The sequence below is a fragment of the Colletotrichum destructivum genome, chromosome 1 (assembly GCF_034447905.1).
Source record: "Colletotrichum destructivum chromosome 1, complete sequence".
Classification (NCBI taxonomy): domain Eukaryota; kingdom Fungi; phylum Ascomycota; class Sordariomycetes; order Glomerellales; family Glomerellaceae; genus Colletotrichum; species Colletotrichum destructivum.
Window position 1 is genome coordinate 4,344,399 of NC_085896.1, and position 17,084 is coordinate 4,361,482.

At 50.3% G+C, this 17,084-nt stretch overlaps 5 protein-coding genes across 5 annotated transcripts; 3 read left to right on the top strand and 2 right to left on the bottom strand.

Moving 5' to 3' along the window:
- Positions 1–164: 164 nt before the first annotated feature.
- Positions 165–1,345, top strand: CDEST_01295 (uncharacterized protein). The gene is made up of 2 exons (XM_062917454.1): positions 165–360; positions 407–1,345. The coding sequence occupies exons 1-2, from the start codon at positions 264–266 to the stop codon at positions 847–849; spliced, it is 540 nt and encodes a 179-aa protein (XP_062773505.1). The 5' UTR covers positions 165–263; the 3' UTR covers positions 850–1,345.
- A 2,327-nt stretch (positions 1,346–3,672) lies between these two features.
- Positions 3,673–4,575, bottom strand: CDEST_01296 (Putative dynamin, P-loop containing nucleoside triphosphate hydrolase). The gene is made up of 4 exons (XM_062917455.1): positions 4,193–4,575; positions 4,075–4,114; positions 3,947–4,019; positions 3,673–3,896 (listed from the first exon to the last, which is right to left on the bottom strand). The coding sequence occupies exons 1-4, from the start codon at positions 4,280–4,282 to the stop codon at positions 3,704–3,706; spliced, it is 396 nt and encodes a 131-aa protein (XP_062773506.1). The 5' UTR covers positions 4,283–4,575; the 3' UTR covers positions 3,673–3,703.
- A 2,042-nt stretch (positions 4,576–6,617) lies between these two features.
- CDEST_01297 (uncharacterized protein) lies at positions 6,618–6,875 on the bottom strand (the record flags this gene model as incomplete). The annotated part of the gene is made up of 1 exon (XM_062917456.1): positions 6,618–6,875. The coding sequence occupies one exon, from the start codon at positions 6,873–6,875 to the stop codon at positions 6,618–6,620; it is 258 nt and encodes an 85-aa protein (XP_062773507.1).
- Positions 6,876–10,156: 3,281 nt separating this feature from the next.
- Positions 10,157–12,039, top strand: CDEST_01298 (uncharacterized protein). Its single transcript, XM_062917457.1, has 4 exons — positions 10,157–10,233; positions 10,284–11,317; positions 11,365–11,702; positions 11,798–12,039. Exons 1-4 carry the CDS (start codon positions 10,204–10,206, stop codon positions 11,842–11,844), a joined length of 1,449 nt encoding a protein of 482 aa, XP_062773508.1. The 5' UTR covers positions 10,157–10,203; the 3' UTR covers positions 11,845–12,039.
- A 4,005-nt stretch (positions 12,040–16,044) lies between these two features.
- Positions 16,045–17,037, top strand: CDEST_01299 (Putative JmjC domain-containing protein; the record flags this gene model as incomplete). The annotated part of the gene is made up of 1 exon (XM_062917458.1): positions 16,045–17,037. One exon carries the CDS (start codon positions 16,045–16,047, stop codon positions 17,035–17,037), a length of 993 nt encoding a protein of 330 aa, XP_062773509.1.
- Between the last annotated feature and the right edge of the window lie 47 nt (positions 17,038–17,084).

Here is a 17,084-nt window from a genome sequence, read left to right on the forward strand (position 1 = left end):
GACGTGTCCCGTCTTTTATCAGGTAGGGACCAGGGTCTATACTGCCCCGCGTCACTTGTGTTACATCCGCCGATCCAGAACTTTTTGCCTCAGGCATCAGTAAGGCCAAAGCCTTGAAAGCCTACGTCTACCATACGCGCCCACATCTTCATCATGAATGAACACTCATCTCAGTACGAAGCTAGGTACCCCACAATTGGAGGTTCGATCTCACCAGCTGTATTTCTTGAGCCCTTTCGAAAGGCGAGACGACGAACCCTAGGATGGGTGAGCAGAATGCGGCATCTTTGACGGCGGTTGGTTATCAGCCAACCAAGAAACGAACCGACGACGATGTGATCTATCTCGGCACCTACAAAGGTGAGTAGCGCCTTGCAACGCTGCGATTTGACTAACAAGGCTATAGTGAAGGATTCTACTCATACCGTTGATGCCTCTCTGAGCACACCCGAGCGAAACAGCCGACTTTGTCGAGACCACGTAGCATCAACTCGGCCAAGGCTTCGAAAGAGCCATCACGGGAGAATTGACATGGCCTCCACGCTGAAGATACCCGCCGAGATGACCTACAAGCATGTCAGACTTGGTGTGATGAAGGACTTTATCGATTTGCGTCGAGCTGTATATGGGTTCTTTGACCGCGCAGGGAGGCTTCGCCGCCGTACGGAGATCAGAAAACGCACTGGTACAGCGGATCTAGTTCCTTGGTTGAGCGCCGCTCTTGTCGCTCATGATCAAGTCGAATATCGTCCATGCTTCCGAGGATTAACACATCAACAAGTCCGAAAGGAGTTGCGCTGCCAGTTGGCAAGAAAGCTTTATTCGCATGCCGCCGATGGAGAGATATAACAAAGCAGCTGGTAGCTACTTGAGGGAGGGGACACCGACAAGGCATCATCAGTCAGGAGTAAAGTATCAGCCAAAAGGGTTATGAGTAACGGAGCAAGCACTGGCCGATACATTGCTTCGGCGAACATACGCAGCTGCGTCGGGAAACGAGGGTCGCCGTAATGCTCGACGATACCGCTCTGATGTTCAAGTACTGCCGACCAAAGGTCAAAAATGACCACTTTGACGACCAGTATCTGGCAGAAAGAGAGCGTGCTGTACAGCGTATCGATTTCGTTCGGTGCAATCATCCTTAATGCCAGGATGACCCAAGTTCCCGACACTGGATGCGTTCAGACGACAAGTCATGCAAAGCCGATCAAAGAAGGCCAGATGTGGTAGAATCACGGTCAAAGGAAGTTTAACCAAGGGATGAGTCTAGATTGTAACTCCTAAGGGCATGGATAGACGCATTATAGTTATGACCCCCCAATACTTGCCTACCTTTGATTTTTCCGTGTAACTATATTGAAATCATGATCACTGATCGATAGGGCACCTGCCCCGAGGCCTAGTCAGTGGCACACCTGCTCAAGCTTTTCGGGCTGCGACATCATGAATGAACAATAGCAGTTGCACTATAGCGTAATATCTGGCTTCTGTGTTGAACAGCCGCCCCCAGCCACGCCGATTTCCATTAGACTTCGCGGAGGCTTCGCTTCGTAATCTGTCTTGTTTTCAAGATCGCAAGATCTTCAAGGCCTCCTCGAAGCTTGCCACCTCCCTTTTTAGGGCCTGCCGCTGGTGTTTCGACTCCGCGTCTTCCCCCGCGATCTGCTCAAGCTTGTCATGGTCGAGTTTCATGATCAGCTCCGGGTCAAAAACTTTCAGCGGGCTGACGCCACCCTCAAGCAGGAGATGGAAAATGACTTGCTGGCAAATGACGTCGACAAAGCGATTGCCAGATACCTTCTGGGAAAGTTTGGAGGTATTGTCATATGCGCTACGGTTCTTGACAACATGGTAACGTCAGTCACCCACTTTTCGGTCACCCCCTCATTTCGGTCACCCCACATCTAACCATCGCAACACAACCATCAATTGCTGCAACCTATCTAACTATCCACCAGCCACTATTATACAGCTGCTTTCACTTTCGCTAGAGCTATCGCTATCGCAGACTTCAGCTGTACTATCGTTAACTTCGCCAGCGTTAATCTGGGCCTGCCGTATATCCTTAATCTTTGCGAACTTAACGTTAGGGTCTGTCTTGACTGGGTAGCGCTTTCTCTTCCTCATGTTGTCCATCTGGGATTCCATCATGCTGATCTTCAGCTGGGCAGCTCCTAGTTGATAGTCCTTCTCGTTAAACGCCTTTTGGACCTTTCTAAATAACAGCCGTTGTGTGCTGCTGCTACCACTATCGCTTAGCTTATTATATAAGGATAACTGACCTTTCAGCTCAGCAGCCTTCTTTGGCGTAGCCCATGCAACGATAGATGTCTGCGATGCCCAGTCATCAGCAGCACTACCAGTACTATCAGAAGTCTGATCAGACTGCTGGCTGCTGACTTTAGCCACCATAGGGTTCTTTAGGGGATGGGTCTTAGATACAGGCCATAGTCCAGTCTACTTCCATCCACTTTTGATGTTCTGGGACGTTAATGCTGTTAGACGCGCCTTTCCATAACAGCCTAGAAAGTTCCTTTTGCCTACAACAGTCGAGTCATTCCATAGATCGAGATACCCAAGATGCTTCCTATAGGCTGCCTTTAGAGGGCCAAAGACCGACTGGTCTAGTGGCTGGAGGACGTGCGATGTATGCGGCGGTAGAAATAACAGATGGATGTTGTTAATATAGCACAGCCACATAAATTCTGTTGTAGTATGGCTGGAATGTCCATCTAGAATCAGCAGTCTGGCCTCGCTAGACTGGCTAGGGGCAGTCTGAGGGATAAACACCTCCTCTAGCCACGTGACTGCAGTCTTATCAGTCGTCCATCCATTCTCTGTCGCTGTAAAGGCCCAAGAGGTATAGGGTCTAAGATCTAGAGGAAACCACTGCTGCTGGACTGACTTGCCCTTATATATAACAAGAGGAGGAAGTGCGCGTCCATCAGCAGAGATACACTCGATCATAGATACCCAGGCTCGAGATTCAGGCTGCTTTCTCTGGATCGCCTTAACCTCAGATGATCCAAGCACTAGACCATTAGATCCTTTGCCCTCAAGGATCCCAGTCTCATCTATATTATATCGGTTGGCCGGTTTAATAGCTTGGACTTCTGGAATCGCGAGATGCTGAAACCATGGTCTGATGATATCAGCTGTTGCTCCATTGATACGCCTTGAATCGATAGATCTGCTTCTCTTGACCTTGATAGATGGATTCCTCTTAACAAAGGCCTGTACCCAGTTCTTACCGAGTGGCCTGTGATCGCCAGCGATCTGGAGGATCCTTTCAGCAAAGTCTTTCAGCTGGCGATGGGTTGGTGGGAGCCGTAGAGCGTGCTGGATGCGTACCCAGTCTGCTAGATGCTTCTCCTGGATAGGGGATAATCGCTGCTGGCCAGCAAATGCAAGAGCTCTTGGCTGGTTGCCGTGTATACGGCATTGCAGTGTTGAGAATGGTATACCCCATTGCTGGGCTGCCTTTCTAATAGATAGACCAGTACTGACAGCTCTTAAAGCCTCAGCGATCTCATACTCAGTATACTGAGCCATAACGTATAGACTAACGTATGTGCAGAATTTGGTGATGAATAGTGGAAAATAAGCATTGTTGTGTTGTTTCATCATGAGGGTTAGTTATGGTGTTGATGGGTTAGGTGAGGTGACCGAAATGAGGGGGTGACCGAAAAGTGGGTGACTGACGTTATCCAAGTCTGAGGGTACTGCGCTTTACAAGAACAAGATCAATGATCATACCTTGGGTGGCCATTCCTGTAACGAAATCCGGCTTCGTGAGTACACCCATCGTTCGCACACCCTCAGGATCAGCGATCTCGGCAGGTTTAAGAATCTCATGAGTGGCAATGTCGACGCTACATGATATGACTGCGAGTATGCTACCACAAGTTAGCTGGTCGCTTTTTTAAGTGGAACCTTTGAGACTGACATAGTTCGGCGGGTAGCCATGTACGACTTCACCATATTCTCGACAAGGACGATATCGCTCTCTGTGGTGAGTCCTGCACGCCCGTCAATCGGTGGATACCTACTTACAGTGGACCAGCTGTGGCTTACCTGGCGTGGGTACACGGAAAACTCTCGGGACATCAATGACCTTTCAGTGTTCTTGCTGTTTAAAGAAGCTTAGTAAAAATATTAAAAAAAAGCAACTAGGAAGCTGAGAAGAACTAACGTCAGGTCCGCTGATCTCGATCTTGAGGATGTCCTCGCTGAACGCCGCAAGCCCAACATCTTTCTGAGTTGCATCCATTCGAATGCCCATAGCAACGTTGTCCTGAAACGCTATTAGTGTAGGCAAAACAAATCAATAAGACCATCACGAGCTGGCACACAGATGCTAGCATATACAAATGCTGGCACACAGATGCTGGCACATATCAGTGCTGGCCCACGGATGCTAGCATACACAGTAGCTGGCACATAGATGCTGGCACATATCAGTGCTGGCCCACGGATGCTAGCATATACAGACGCTAGCACACAGATGCTGGCTGACGGTTAGTCAGGGTGGCCAGCAAAATATGCATATATGAGTGAGCAGAAAAGAGTGTCTTATTCGTACTAAAGAGTGGATGGAATCACCACAGGCTTGTGGGCCTAATGCCATCCTAATAAGTCTTACAGAGCTAGGGCCAGGTGGAAATGACAGGCTGGCCTGTTTAAGTACAGTCAGACCATTCTGGATGGGTTATGTCCATGACTCGCATAGAAGCATGCAAGGATTCTGTCACTGGCACACGGATGCTAGCGCGAAGGACTGGATGAGCAGCCTGAAATGGAGTGGGGCGATTAGCTCATCATCATGTACCGCGTTTAACATGGGTACCCGGAGCAGGCGCGTAGCCCCGTTAGTGCTCTTCAGTGCTCGCCTTCCACTGATCATAGCTTTCCCTGCGGATGGCGCTGAGAACCTGGCCAAGCTCACGGTCAATAACTTCAATGGCACAAGAAGGCTGTAAATCTATGCAGTACCGTACATAAGAGACTTGCATAAAGAAACAATAGCATCGCAGCGTGGTGCTTGCCGCTGGCCAAGGGTCTTCTCTATTGACCTTCAAGCCACCTCGAATCGGGCTGCTTATCTCAACCGATACGGGAGTCTTCACAGCAGATTTAATGCACCTTCTTATCAAGCCCAACGAAAGCGGGATACTACAGTACTTGGCCTCTTTCGTACAGATTGTTGGGTCTTCCTCAGCACCAAACATGCACAGAAGCTTTGAGAAGAAGTTTGTGGGTCAAGGAGCTAATAGGAGACGAATCAAAAGGTTTGGAGACAGCTTTCACATAGCATAACTTGAATCGGCTCTGTTTTCACAGTACTGTTGTGAACATGAGCCCCTCCTCTTCAAAGACAGTCACCGAATCTCTGAACATGCTTCACATAATGTCACTCCCTGGGGATGTTAACTGTGTACGCCTATTTGTGGAGCTTGATGGGACCCAACTCGATTACTATCGCCAGAAACGGATCCCACTAAGTACAGCAATATATAGCTTACCTGCTTACTCGCACTGTCATCAAGCACCGCGGCCCCATAATTAGTAGAAAATGGGCAGCCACCGCCACTACTGGGGATTAAGAGAGCACAATAGAGCCGTTTTTGGCTTTGAAAACATCGGGAGTCTGTGCTGAAGAGGAGGCTACAGTACATATGTGTGAGGGTCACGGCTATAGAGAGCAGGTTAAAACAATATATGGATTCTGATGACCCGTAGGGTCAGGTCTAGATACAAGACGTAACGCGAAGAAGAGGAAAGGGAGATCGCGCTGTGCGAGCGGCGCGTCGCCGCAATAAAAAGGGGTCATGGCTTCGCCATGACTCGCGATACCCTTGACACCACCCTGGCATGCGATCCCGTGACACTCATTGAGTCGGAAAGGAGTACGGTAATCAAGAATAAGACATGGAGGTGTTTCCTATGTATGGGCTACCTAAAGTCAGGGTAAGGATGGACGAAGAGTAAGGTAAACACAAGATATCCTATGGCTTAGCCAGGGTGTAATAAACTATAAGGACAGCTGCGACGCAGAGGGCTGCATCAGCGGACCTTCGTACAATTGATCGTAAAATGCCTGCGTATGCGGAAGGGTGCGTCAGCGGACCTTCGTACGCATTGCTCGTCGTAAGACTAGCTGCGTACGCTGAAGGGTGCGTAAGAACAGCTGCGCACGCAGAAATATGCGTAAGAAAGAGTGCGTAGGCAGAAGGGTGCGTAGGCAGAAGGGTGCGTAGGCACAGCTGCGTACGCAGTAGTCTGCTCAAGCAGCTTCGCCAAAACAGCTTAGGTCTCAAGCAGATCTGCGCAAGCAGCAAGTGCTACAGACACACACACAATGTATTACGCTCGGCGGCAAAGCCGAAAGGGCCACTGGAGCTGACTACATGTACAGTGCTGAGTTTTATGCCTTGTTGAAATCGAAATTGGACGTCCTTGGACAACAGTGGGAAGTCGTCACGGGATCGCGTGCCAGGGTGGTGTCAAGGGTATCGCGAGTCATGGCGAAGCCATGACCCCTTTTTATTACGGTGGCGCGACCTCTCTCTCCTCTTCTTTGCGTTACGTCTTGTATCTAGACCTGACCCTACGGGTCATCAGAATCCATCTATTGCGTTGGACCTGCTCTCTCTAGAGCCGTGACCCTCACAGACGTCCTTAGACAACAGTTGGACGTCCTTGGACAGCAGTTGGACGTCTTTGGACAACAGTTGGACGTCTTTGGACAACAGTTGGACGTCTTTGGACAACAGTTGGACGTCCTTGGACAACAGTTGGACGTCTTTGGACAACAGTTGGACGTCCTTGGACAACAGTTGGACGTCCTTGGACAGCAGTTGGACGTCCTTTGACATCGGTATTTCCGGGATTATCGTTCCTCAACAGGCGTACCTCCAAAGGAGACCTCCGACTGATTACTAGTAGGTCAGCAGCCACTTCTGGCTCTGTTGGGGATTGCTTTTTGAGTACTTCGTCACTACAAGTGTAATCCGCCACGCCGCACAAGTCGCAAGCCCACCCCACCGCCACTAATGATGTTAACTGAAAGTTCAGTGACACCCAATTCGCCTCCTATGGTACTCAACACAACCCAGAAATATCCTTGTCGATATCGACATTTGTGTCATCTTTATCTTCCGACTCAAGGGCGTTCTTGTTCTAGACAAGTGTCAGCAAAATCCAAGCGAAGTGTAGATACTAACGTACAATGTTTGAGATGAACTCTAAATGTTCCTGATGCAGTGTCACTAGCTGCGCAAGGCGCTCATTAGTGGCTGCCTGCACAGCTGCTGCGGCAACGTTGTTGCGTTCCTGAATAGCAGCTTGCCTCACAGAAACCTCCAAAAGCGTTTGCTGCGTCTGTACTATACTAAGTCAGGACCCCCCCTTCTTGCGCAACCCCGCATCTTGCGCAGCTTTACAGAATCAGCAGATAACCACGTAATTGATTCATCATTATTTTAATACTGCTTTGCCACCCAAAATTCATGCTTAAAAGACTGAAATTCAATCTCCTGCTTCCGTATACCTAGGGCAGCCTTAAAAGTATTCTGTCTGCTTACTTCATGTGACCTAACTATAGCCTCAATATCAATGAAGGTGTTATTTGGGTTAGGATGGATCTTTCTCTTCCTCAGTGGTACATTTGCCTCAAGCTGCGTTTTCAGCTGTAGGATCTCTCTCTCCTGACTGGCAATGATGGTATTCTTTTGATCAAGGCCTTTGCCCACCTTATAGAAGAGGACTTGGCCATAACGCTTAAGGGATCGAGGGAGCTGATACTGCTTTGATGTGAAGATGTTGATGCTCTTGAGATCTCGGGATCGTTTTGGTGTCTGTGGTGTATCATCCTCCTTTTTTGCCTTCTCAGATGTCTCCTGGTTTTTCTGAATAGCTTCATGTACGTTATTTGATACTATTTGTCGACTCCGGAGGACCCTTGCCTGGCATAGTGGATGTAATCCTGCTGCCCGCCAACCAGCTCTCACATTCTCTGGAGAGATGCCTACTAGCCGGGCCTGTGAATAGCAGATAAGGAAGTTCCTCTTGCTTAAAGGTAGTCCGTCTGTAAGAGTTGTAAAGTCGTTAACTCTCCTTCTGTATGATGCCTTTAGGGGTCCAAACACTGAAAGGTCAAGAGGTTGAGTGATGTGACTAGAGTGAGGAGGCAAAAAAATAAGCCAGATTTTCCGAGTATAACATTCCCACATAAACTCAACTGTGCAGTGACTCCCATGCCCATCCATCACCAGTAGTCGCCATAAATCTTCATCTCTGCCTTGTGGACGTGTCTGAGGATCAAAGACCTCCTTTACCCAGCTGACAGCTGTCTTATTAGACATCCACCCATTCTCTGATGCTGAGAAGGTCCAGCCATGATACGTTTCCAGCTCTGGAGGAAACCACTGTCTCTGGACTGTCTTGCCGTTGAAGATCACTAGTGGATGGAGCTTGTGGCCAAGGGCAGAAACGCATTCGAGTATAGTGATCCATGTGCGGGCATCTGGCATCTTGGTGTAGATCTTCCGCATCTCTGAAGAGCCTAGAACCAGGCCGTTGAACCCTGTCCCTTCCATAAGGCCTGTCTCGTCCATATTGTATCGGTGGCGAGGGGGAATCTCCCTGATGACTGAGTGGTTAAAAAGGTTGAAATACTCCTGGATAACCTTAGCTGTAAGGGCCTTTACTCGCAGATTTTCAATTGGCTTGCTTTGCAGAGTCTTGATAGAAGTGTTTCGTTTTATATACCCATCAATCCAATTCTTCCCAAGTGGTTGAAGGTCACCAGCAGCTGCAAGCACTCGCTGGGCCAGATTCTTCAGCTGCTGATGATTTGGCGCAAGGCCAAGGGCCCCTTGAGCAAGTGCCCAGCTGGCAAGGTGAGACTCCTGCTCAGGCGTGAGCCTCTGAGAGGCAGCCTGGCCTTCGCGGCGGGTGCGGACCCCTTGCATTCGGGCTCGAAGGGTGGATTCTGGTATGCACCATATGCGAGATGCCTTTCGTATAGTGGTACCTTCAGCAATCTCATCAAGTGCCTTTTGAAGGTCGATTTCAGTGTATTTGGCCATGGTGAAAACAGTGGTACTTTTGAAATAATTTATTTTGTTGGTTATTGTGGCGGAATCAATTGCGAGGTTATTCAGAAAGGTGATGTGTGGAGGGGAGGATGCTGCGCAAGATGTGGGGGTGCGCAAGAAGGGGGGGTCCTGACTTATCGGATGCAGCAACCAAACGCTCTGGCGCACGGAGCTTCCGTTCTTTGTACGAATCGAGCTCTTTAACCTCGTGAACGGCACGTTTCTCGGCAGGCATACTCTTCAGGTTTTTATCCGTCTGAAGGGCCTTCTTCACACCAGCCTGAGCAGTGCAGAGCCGATCCTACTTCTTGCGGTTAGATCCGCGTATAAAGGCCCCATCATTGCTCTAAAGTGCTTGCCTTCCACTGATCATAGCCATCCCTGCGAATGGCGCTGAGAACCTGGCCAAGCTCGCGGGGAAAAACTTCAACGGCACCGGAGGGCTGCCAATCTACAAGTAACCGATTCCTTCTTCTTGGTTAGGTAAGGGGCCATCTTGAAGCAGGGTTTGCCTAAAAGCTTTTGGCACCAAGAGCATTTGGTCGAGCCACCTCAATTAATCAGTGTCAGAGCTTGACCACCAGCGGCCTAACTGGTGGCTAGCTGGCGACTTACTGGTGTCTTCTTCACACACGGGAATAGTGCCCGCTTCGTTGGGTTCCCATTTCTTCATTCGATCAAGGCAGCGCTCGCTTGGAGATGGCCGAGCTCTGTAGTTGAGATTAGACTCACAATCGACATCGGGTTGAAAGGACTCTGCTAATGAAGCAGATGCAGGCGTCGGCGCAGGGGAAACCATTGCCATGTGGAGGAAAGAAGGATGTCAACAGAGGGGCACCAGTAGCAGCTAACATGAGAAACGTGAAGCAGGGAAGACTACATTCATAGCGGAGACGTAGAGAGGCCTCAGGGCGCTCCCAGCAAGGATCTGGTGCTGCATCAGATGTTTGACTGTCAGTTCATTCTTCTGTTGACGTCATTCAAGGACAGGTCATTGCCAAGGCAAAAAAACTATTAAAGACAAGCAACTTGGCCATCAAGCACTTGCCCTTTTCCTCCATCATTTCAACCTTTCTCGGCAAGCCGACGTTATCGGCTGACGAAGATGCACACGGCTACGGACGCAGCGCAGCAGGTAGAGGCTCTTGTCATGGCGATGACTCTGTAAACTGACATTGAAGAAAGCTACGAGACTTATGCGATCGTCTGAACTGCGATTTCGATACGTTTTATTCTGTCCTGAGCGAAGATCCATTGAAGTTCACGTCCGTGATTGCAAGATTCGTCTCTCAAACCCAAGATACCCATAATGCAGCGTTGGCAAAGGGAGAGAGCGGTACCGTAGCGGTCCTTGTCGCCAGTAATCCCAGAGAAGTGGCACAGAACGTACCCACTGGCCAGCCAGTGACCGAAGGCGACAGCGGCCACTGTAAAAGCTTACCACGCGCCATGGTCGGCGAGCCAGGCTTTGCAGCCAATGGCAATTCTGACAGCCTTCCGTCCCAAAATCAGATCTTGGATAAGTCACTGCCAAACGCTTTGGTCTCAGAGACGGCTAAGGCGGATGGCATTTTGCCTACTGAGCAAGAAACCGTAGAAAAGGTTTGTATGGATCCACAAGTTGCCACGCGATCCCTCAAGCGCAAGAGAGACAGCAAGGGTAAGCGTCCGGGTCCCACTATTGCGAAGATGATGAACATCGCAAGCCCCAGCACGATAGCGCGTCTCTGGAGCAGCTGCAGGGACTCAAGGACTGGAACTCGGACCCTCACGGAAGGACACAGGCAAGTCTTGCCCGTCGAACCAGAACTGTCCATGGACGGGAAATCCGTGATGGACCGTTTAGACATCCTAAAGGAACAATCTGCGGTAGCAAGCTCGAACATGCACTTTTCTTCAGCTACTGAGCGCTTCCACCATGTTCAAATGGTACATCTGTATCATAAGGCTAAGAGTCTTGACCAAAGCACTGCGAATGCGACGAACTACGACCCGAAAGACACTGCTCTCCATCCCTCACTTGTCGATCAGTTTGCTGAGAAACTCTTCCCAAGCAAAGCAGGGATAACAACGCGAAGTGGCTCCAACATATCCTCGAGACAGCCGCTCAAGAACGCATTCAACACATGGCTCACGGTGGGAAAGAAGCTGGCTATGCTGGTTACTAGGTATGGGTGTGGTATCCTACTGCTCCTACCGGAGAATTTGAGAGATGATAAGTGAGTTGTTGGATCGCAGTCTACGCGTTCCACTCTAACAAGAGCAGCCTTCGGCGGTTAAAGGATTCCGATTTTAACGCGGTCTTGGGCCATCTTGACAAACGGGTAAAAGCAAAGAGTATCAGGACTCTGACGGCCTTGTTGCCACTCCTCGCGGTATGGGGGATTCTACCTGAACAACAGCTTCGCTTGGAAAAGTGCGCTTCTAGGTCGGACGTCTTGGCTTGGGCTTCCAGTCCTGCTTCACTGGGCGACTTGTTATCTCTGTGCGGCGATACATTTCCATGCCATTTCGATTGTCCAACGCAACTCCAGCCAGTTATAAGCTGTTTGCCGCAAATACCAGCCCAAGTGTGTGATTCTTCGGCCCATCCTGTAAGTCTCGGTAAGTAACCTCTTGGCAGCAATGTACTCCTAGTACCTTGCCATGTGTAAAATGCTTCTGGACCGCCTTCGATGGTAGCTAATGGCGAAATGGAGCCAGTATCATCGGAAGCCGGGTCCCCGCTGCATTGTCCATGCGTTGAAGGCATCCCCGACGTAACGCGGGATGCATTTTTCAGTGCATCAGGATGTTGAATCAGGTTGCTAGGAGTAGAAGCTAGAGTACTGTACATAATAAACTTGCAATAAGGAACAATCGCGTTGCAGCGTGATGCTTGTTGCTGGCTGAGGGTCTAACCTATTGACCTTCAAGCCACCTCGACTCAGGTTGCTTACCTCAACCGGTGCGGGAATCTTTACAGCAGATTTAGTGCACTACCTTATCCCAATGAAAGCAGAGCGTCACTTGGCCTCTTTCATACAGAATATGTGGATCGTTCTTTCCTCGGCACCGAACATCCACAGAAGCTTCGAGAAGAAGTTTTTGGGTCAAGGACGTAATAGGAGACGAATCAAGAGGCTTGGTGGCAGTTTTCACATACTTAGCATAATCTGAATCTTCTCGGTTTTCACAGAACTGTGAACATAAGCCCCTCCTCTTCAGAGATGTTCACCGAATCTCTGAACATGCTCCCCATATTGTCACTACCTGGGGATGTTAACTGTGTACGCCTATTTGTGGAGCTTGATGGGACTCAACCCGATTACTATCGCCAGAAACGGATCCTGTTAAGTACAGCAATATATAGCTTACCTGCTTACTCGCACTGTCATCAAGCACCACGGCTCCATAATTAGGCGAAAATGGGCAGCCACAGCCACTACTGGGGATTTAGAGAGCACAATACAGCCATTTTTGGCTTTGAAAACATCGAGAGTCTGTTCTGAAGAGGAGGCTACAGTACATGTGCCCCAAACTGAACTGAATCTCAACTTTGAAGCTGATGACGAGCTATGCTTGGGCTCTCAGGGACGCATCGCCACAGTCACGCCAGATCTTGTAGCAAGGAGCGCAAACCTAAAATAGAGCATGGCCACTTTTGGCTCTCTTCTAATTAAAATTGACGACTGCCATGGTCGTAATCCGGTGGAATACAGAGGCTATGCAATAGCCATCCTAGCACCCAACTTCCAGTGAACCCCAGGGGCATTTCCAGAAGAGGAAGATCGATAAGGAATGACTGAGGCAGATAAATCTTCGCTGGTTTATGATTGTGAAGCCGTGAATGCCCATAGCTGTTTATGGCACATTCTGCACGGCTTTATCTTGGATTTCTCATAATCAATGGAATATACTGCGCCTGTGGATTGCTTTTTGGTGAGCTGACAGATCCCCCATGCTGATGCTAGCAGTTTCCGATGATTCCAACAAAACGAGCTGATCGCTGCCATCACTTCCTGAGTTAACCAGGGCTTGGTTGGCTCTTTTATCAAGACATTATCGAGTGTGCGTTGAACAAAAGTGGAAGCTAGCCGTTGAAACCTGGTTCTCCAGGACAGTTTTCTAGCCAGAGTGGGCGTCCAGAGTTGGTTTCCAGAATAGCTGGCCAAAACAGCTGGCCAGAACTGGTGTCCAAGATAGATGCCTAAAACACTTGACTTGAATCCCTACTCAGTTATGTCGCCGCAACCGAAACCGGTTTCCGGTCTTTCAGTATTGGTAATTAATTCATCACAGCCGCTTGCGAATCTTACAGTATTACTGACAAACGATAAGGCAAAACAAAGGTATCCTGCCACGAACTAGCCAACTATTCATTCTCCAGAAAGCAACAGTCAGCTCTCTTGGCATAATCCGACTTGATAAATTGGACGGACTCAAAGCTATTAGTTGCTTCCACGAAGACCCAGCATCATATTCCAACAAGCAACGTACGCTAATCGCCGTTTACCGTGTCAGCAAGAGCAGCCAAAAATGGCTGCGTTTAGACAAGTTCGAAATCAAGAACCTGAAAGCATTTTCGGTTGCGACTTAATAGACGTAACCGTATTTAATGCCCCTGACGTCACTCTCCGGCTGGATCTCGGATATCAGACCTGCGGTCGCTTCATCACGCCCCAATTTGTGCGGCGCCTCGCATTCAGTCGCCACCGATGGTAGATGCCGACCCTTGGCGGTGCGGTAAACACAAAACTAGGTCAGGACCATGGGAGTCAGAACGGGTGTCAAAACGGGTGCCAGAATGGGTGCCAGAACGGGTGCCAGAACGGGTGTCAAAACGGGTGCCAGAATGGGTGCAAGAACAGGAGTCAGAACAGGAGTCAGAACAGGAGAACAGGTGCCAGAACAGGTGCCAGAGCAAGTGCCAGAACGGGTGTCAAAACAGGAGTCAAAACGGGTGCCAGAATGGGTGTCAGAACGGGTGCCAGAATGGGTGCCAGAACAGGAGTCAGAACGGGAGTCAGGACCCACGCTGGTTCTGGTACTCGTTTTGCCACTGATCTTATTCTTCCACTCGTTCTGCTCTCCTCTCCCTACTGCGGCAAAGGTATACGGAGAAGATCTGGCGCCGCCGCACCGAGGGTAGGCCCAGGATCCGGCTCGAGTCCGCTCCCGGCCGGCGACGTGAGACTTGGTTCGCGCGGTGCAATCTGGGGTTCACCACGAGTGCTGTGGGGATGCCGGATCTTTTGCCAATCAGCGTGGGGCTACGATGTGATTGGCTACTCGATAAGGAGAGAAAGACCCATCTTGTCAAGTCACATTTTGACCTGTCATTGTGGATCCCTCACCTGAGGCCGGAAGATAATAAGACAATAATAGAACTACCGTCTTTCACCCCGTCGCCACAAGCAGCCATCGAAGCATCTGACACTCGTGTGTTTCACCCACTCTATCCACCAAGCCTCCACAATGGCCGTTACTGCTGAGGACGGTTCGTTCGCAGGCATACAACATGACCTGCCCGAACTACATCAACGACCGACTAGCGCCGGGCAGCCATGAGAAAGTCTTGTGGGCTCGATCACTGTCAGCGACAATGCCTTACCGCTCGACGTCTGCCAAACTAAGCAAATAGACCGGTTTCGCCACGGGATTCGCCTCTGCCAGGACGACGCGGCAAAATGCAGGCTATGCCTACAGACACGAGACGATCTACTCAGGCAGCACTCAAGCCTGCAGTTCCTGATTGCTGCATTCGAACGGATTATGTTTGCCGAGTGCGCTGAGTATCATGCCTAGAGGAAGAGAAGAGAAAAGCTGTCAAGCCGGCCGAATAATTTCCGAGAGGACGATATTTCAGTATGGGAGCGCTTCGTAGGTGCAGCGACCGAAGGAATGGAGATCAAGCACAAGTGTCTGTCGGCCCTGACGGAGGTAAGCCGTTGCTGGGGACTAGACAAGGTCCAACACTACCACTGGGCTTCTAGAGGAGAGAAATACTGCAAAATGCTGCGCACGGCAGCCCGAGCCGTTCCCGAATGGGCCGAGGCTGCTATAAAATTGAATCGGGTGATGCTTGGACGACACCAACGTGTTGGGGCTCGCATTGTCAAACTGGTAGCAAATCCGATCGAGCAGGGGGATCTGGACGCTCTCAAAGCATGGTAATACAAACAGGCCTACGTGAAACGGAACGGCCGTGACCAGCATTCCCTTCTGTTTCAAAAGCTCGCTGTTACAGACCTGCCCCAGGGGTTTGGCTTCGACAGGTTTGGACTCATGGTTGGAATGAAGTTCGCCGTTGCATCAGCCGAAAACGATACTCACTCGTTGGTCGCGTGAGAAGCTACCTCGGAAGGCGACATTGTGAGTGAGTTCGTTGACGAATTCCTCGCTGAACAATCGGCCGGCACTGGAGCAAATATCAATGACTCGCCGGAGGTAGCAGCTCCACAGGAAAATCCAGCCCAAGCAGAGAGAACTCTCCGGCTACGAACACAGTCATCCTATCGAGAACCCTCCGGTGGAAAAGCAATCTCGAATAAGCGCGCTACTGCTACATCAGCTGCTACCCCAAGGATACCACAACGCTGCTGCCCGCCCGAAGTGCCATCAACGTTACTTGCAGCTCTTGACAACCCGTTGGCCTTCTCCACAGACTTGGTGAGGGTACACTCATCCAACCTCAATCAACTTTGTTATCGGCATCTTCAACTCTTCACCAAGTTCCGTATTGGCCTCGAATCATCAGGCGGGCAATTCTGTGGGATATCAATCGAACGTAAAGCTACTGGCCAATCCCTCTGATTCCTTAAAAACCTCGCCCCCTCGACGGCGCACCGCCTCTCTCCCCGATATCAATCAGCCTACTCCTTTCTTTAAGAAACCGCGACTTGGTGGCTTACACACAGGCTGGACCGGGTCAAGAGACACGGGGCGCCGGCCACTGCACGATCAGATGGCCGACAAGGCCTATTGCAAACAAGTGCTCGCGGGGTTACAGGAGAGGTTGGCGCGGAACAAGTCATTTCTCAACACCCACGGCGAAGAAGCCGACAAACTAGTCTACAACATCCTCCAAAAAGCCCGGCAACCTCAAACGGACGAGAGTTGTGGCGAGGTTGACGCCCTTTTCTGTACCGCAGGCGAAGCGACAAGCCGAGTTGAGTCGGGGTCTTCGGACGTCCCAATTTTTACAGAAAGCCAGCAGCAATTTCGATGGAATGGTCGAGACCGTCCAATCGAGGAGCTCTTCCGCCGTATGGAAGATTTTGACCGATCTGTCTCGGTGCAGGTACCATCTCGCAGCTCCTCGCTCAGTTCATTTGAAAGCCAGAAACTCAGTCGGGTCAGAAACCGGTTTCTAAAGAAGCTGGAAACCAATGACCCCTGGAACATTCTTGACCTGCGCAGTCCACTCCCTCCCTCCATTTTGCCCACCTTCTTGACTGGGGAAAACTGCCAGCTTCTCCCTCGCGTCCGAGACATGGTACTCACTGGGAATCGTGCGGAGAGGGCAGTTGCGTCAGGGGAACAGTGGAACGAGTGGAGAGACGTTCTTGAATGGGCGCTTTTATCAGAAGGGGGCCATAACACAGCGCCACACATTGACAGTCATGGTCTTGCAACGTGGATCACCTCCCAAGAAGGAGGCTTCGGCTTCGGCTGGATGTCACGCCCGACCGTTCAAGAACGGACTGACTGGATGGTAAACCCTCAAGGTTATATTGGTGGCCAGTGGCGATATGTCATTCTCAGGCCCGGCCAGACGGTCTTCTTCAATTCGGGCACAATCCACTTTGTCTTCCGGGTACGTGGTGAGCAAACCTTAGCCCTTGGAGGTCACATCCTCCAATGGTCGACCATGGGATGGTGGCTACAAGTTGTCATCGCCCAGGTGCACAATCCAAAGATCTCCAATGAAGACATGACCCGTAGCGTACCTACATAAGTTCAGGTAGTGGCAAGACTGGTTGCAGCCCGGGTGAAGAGTGGTAG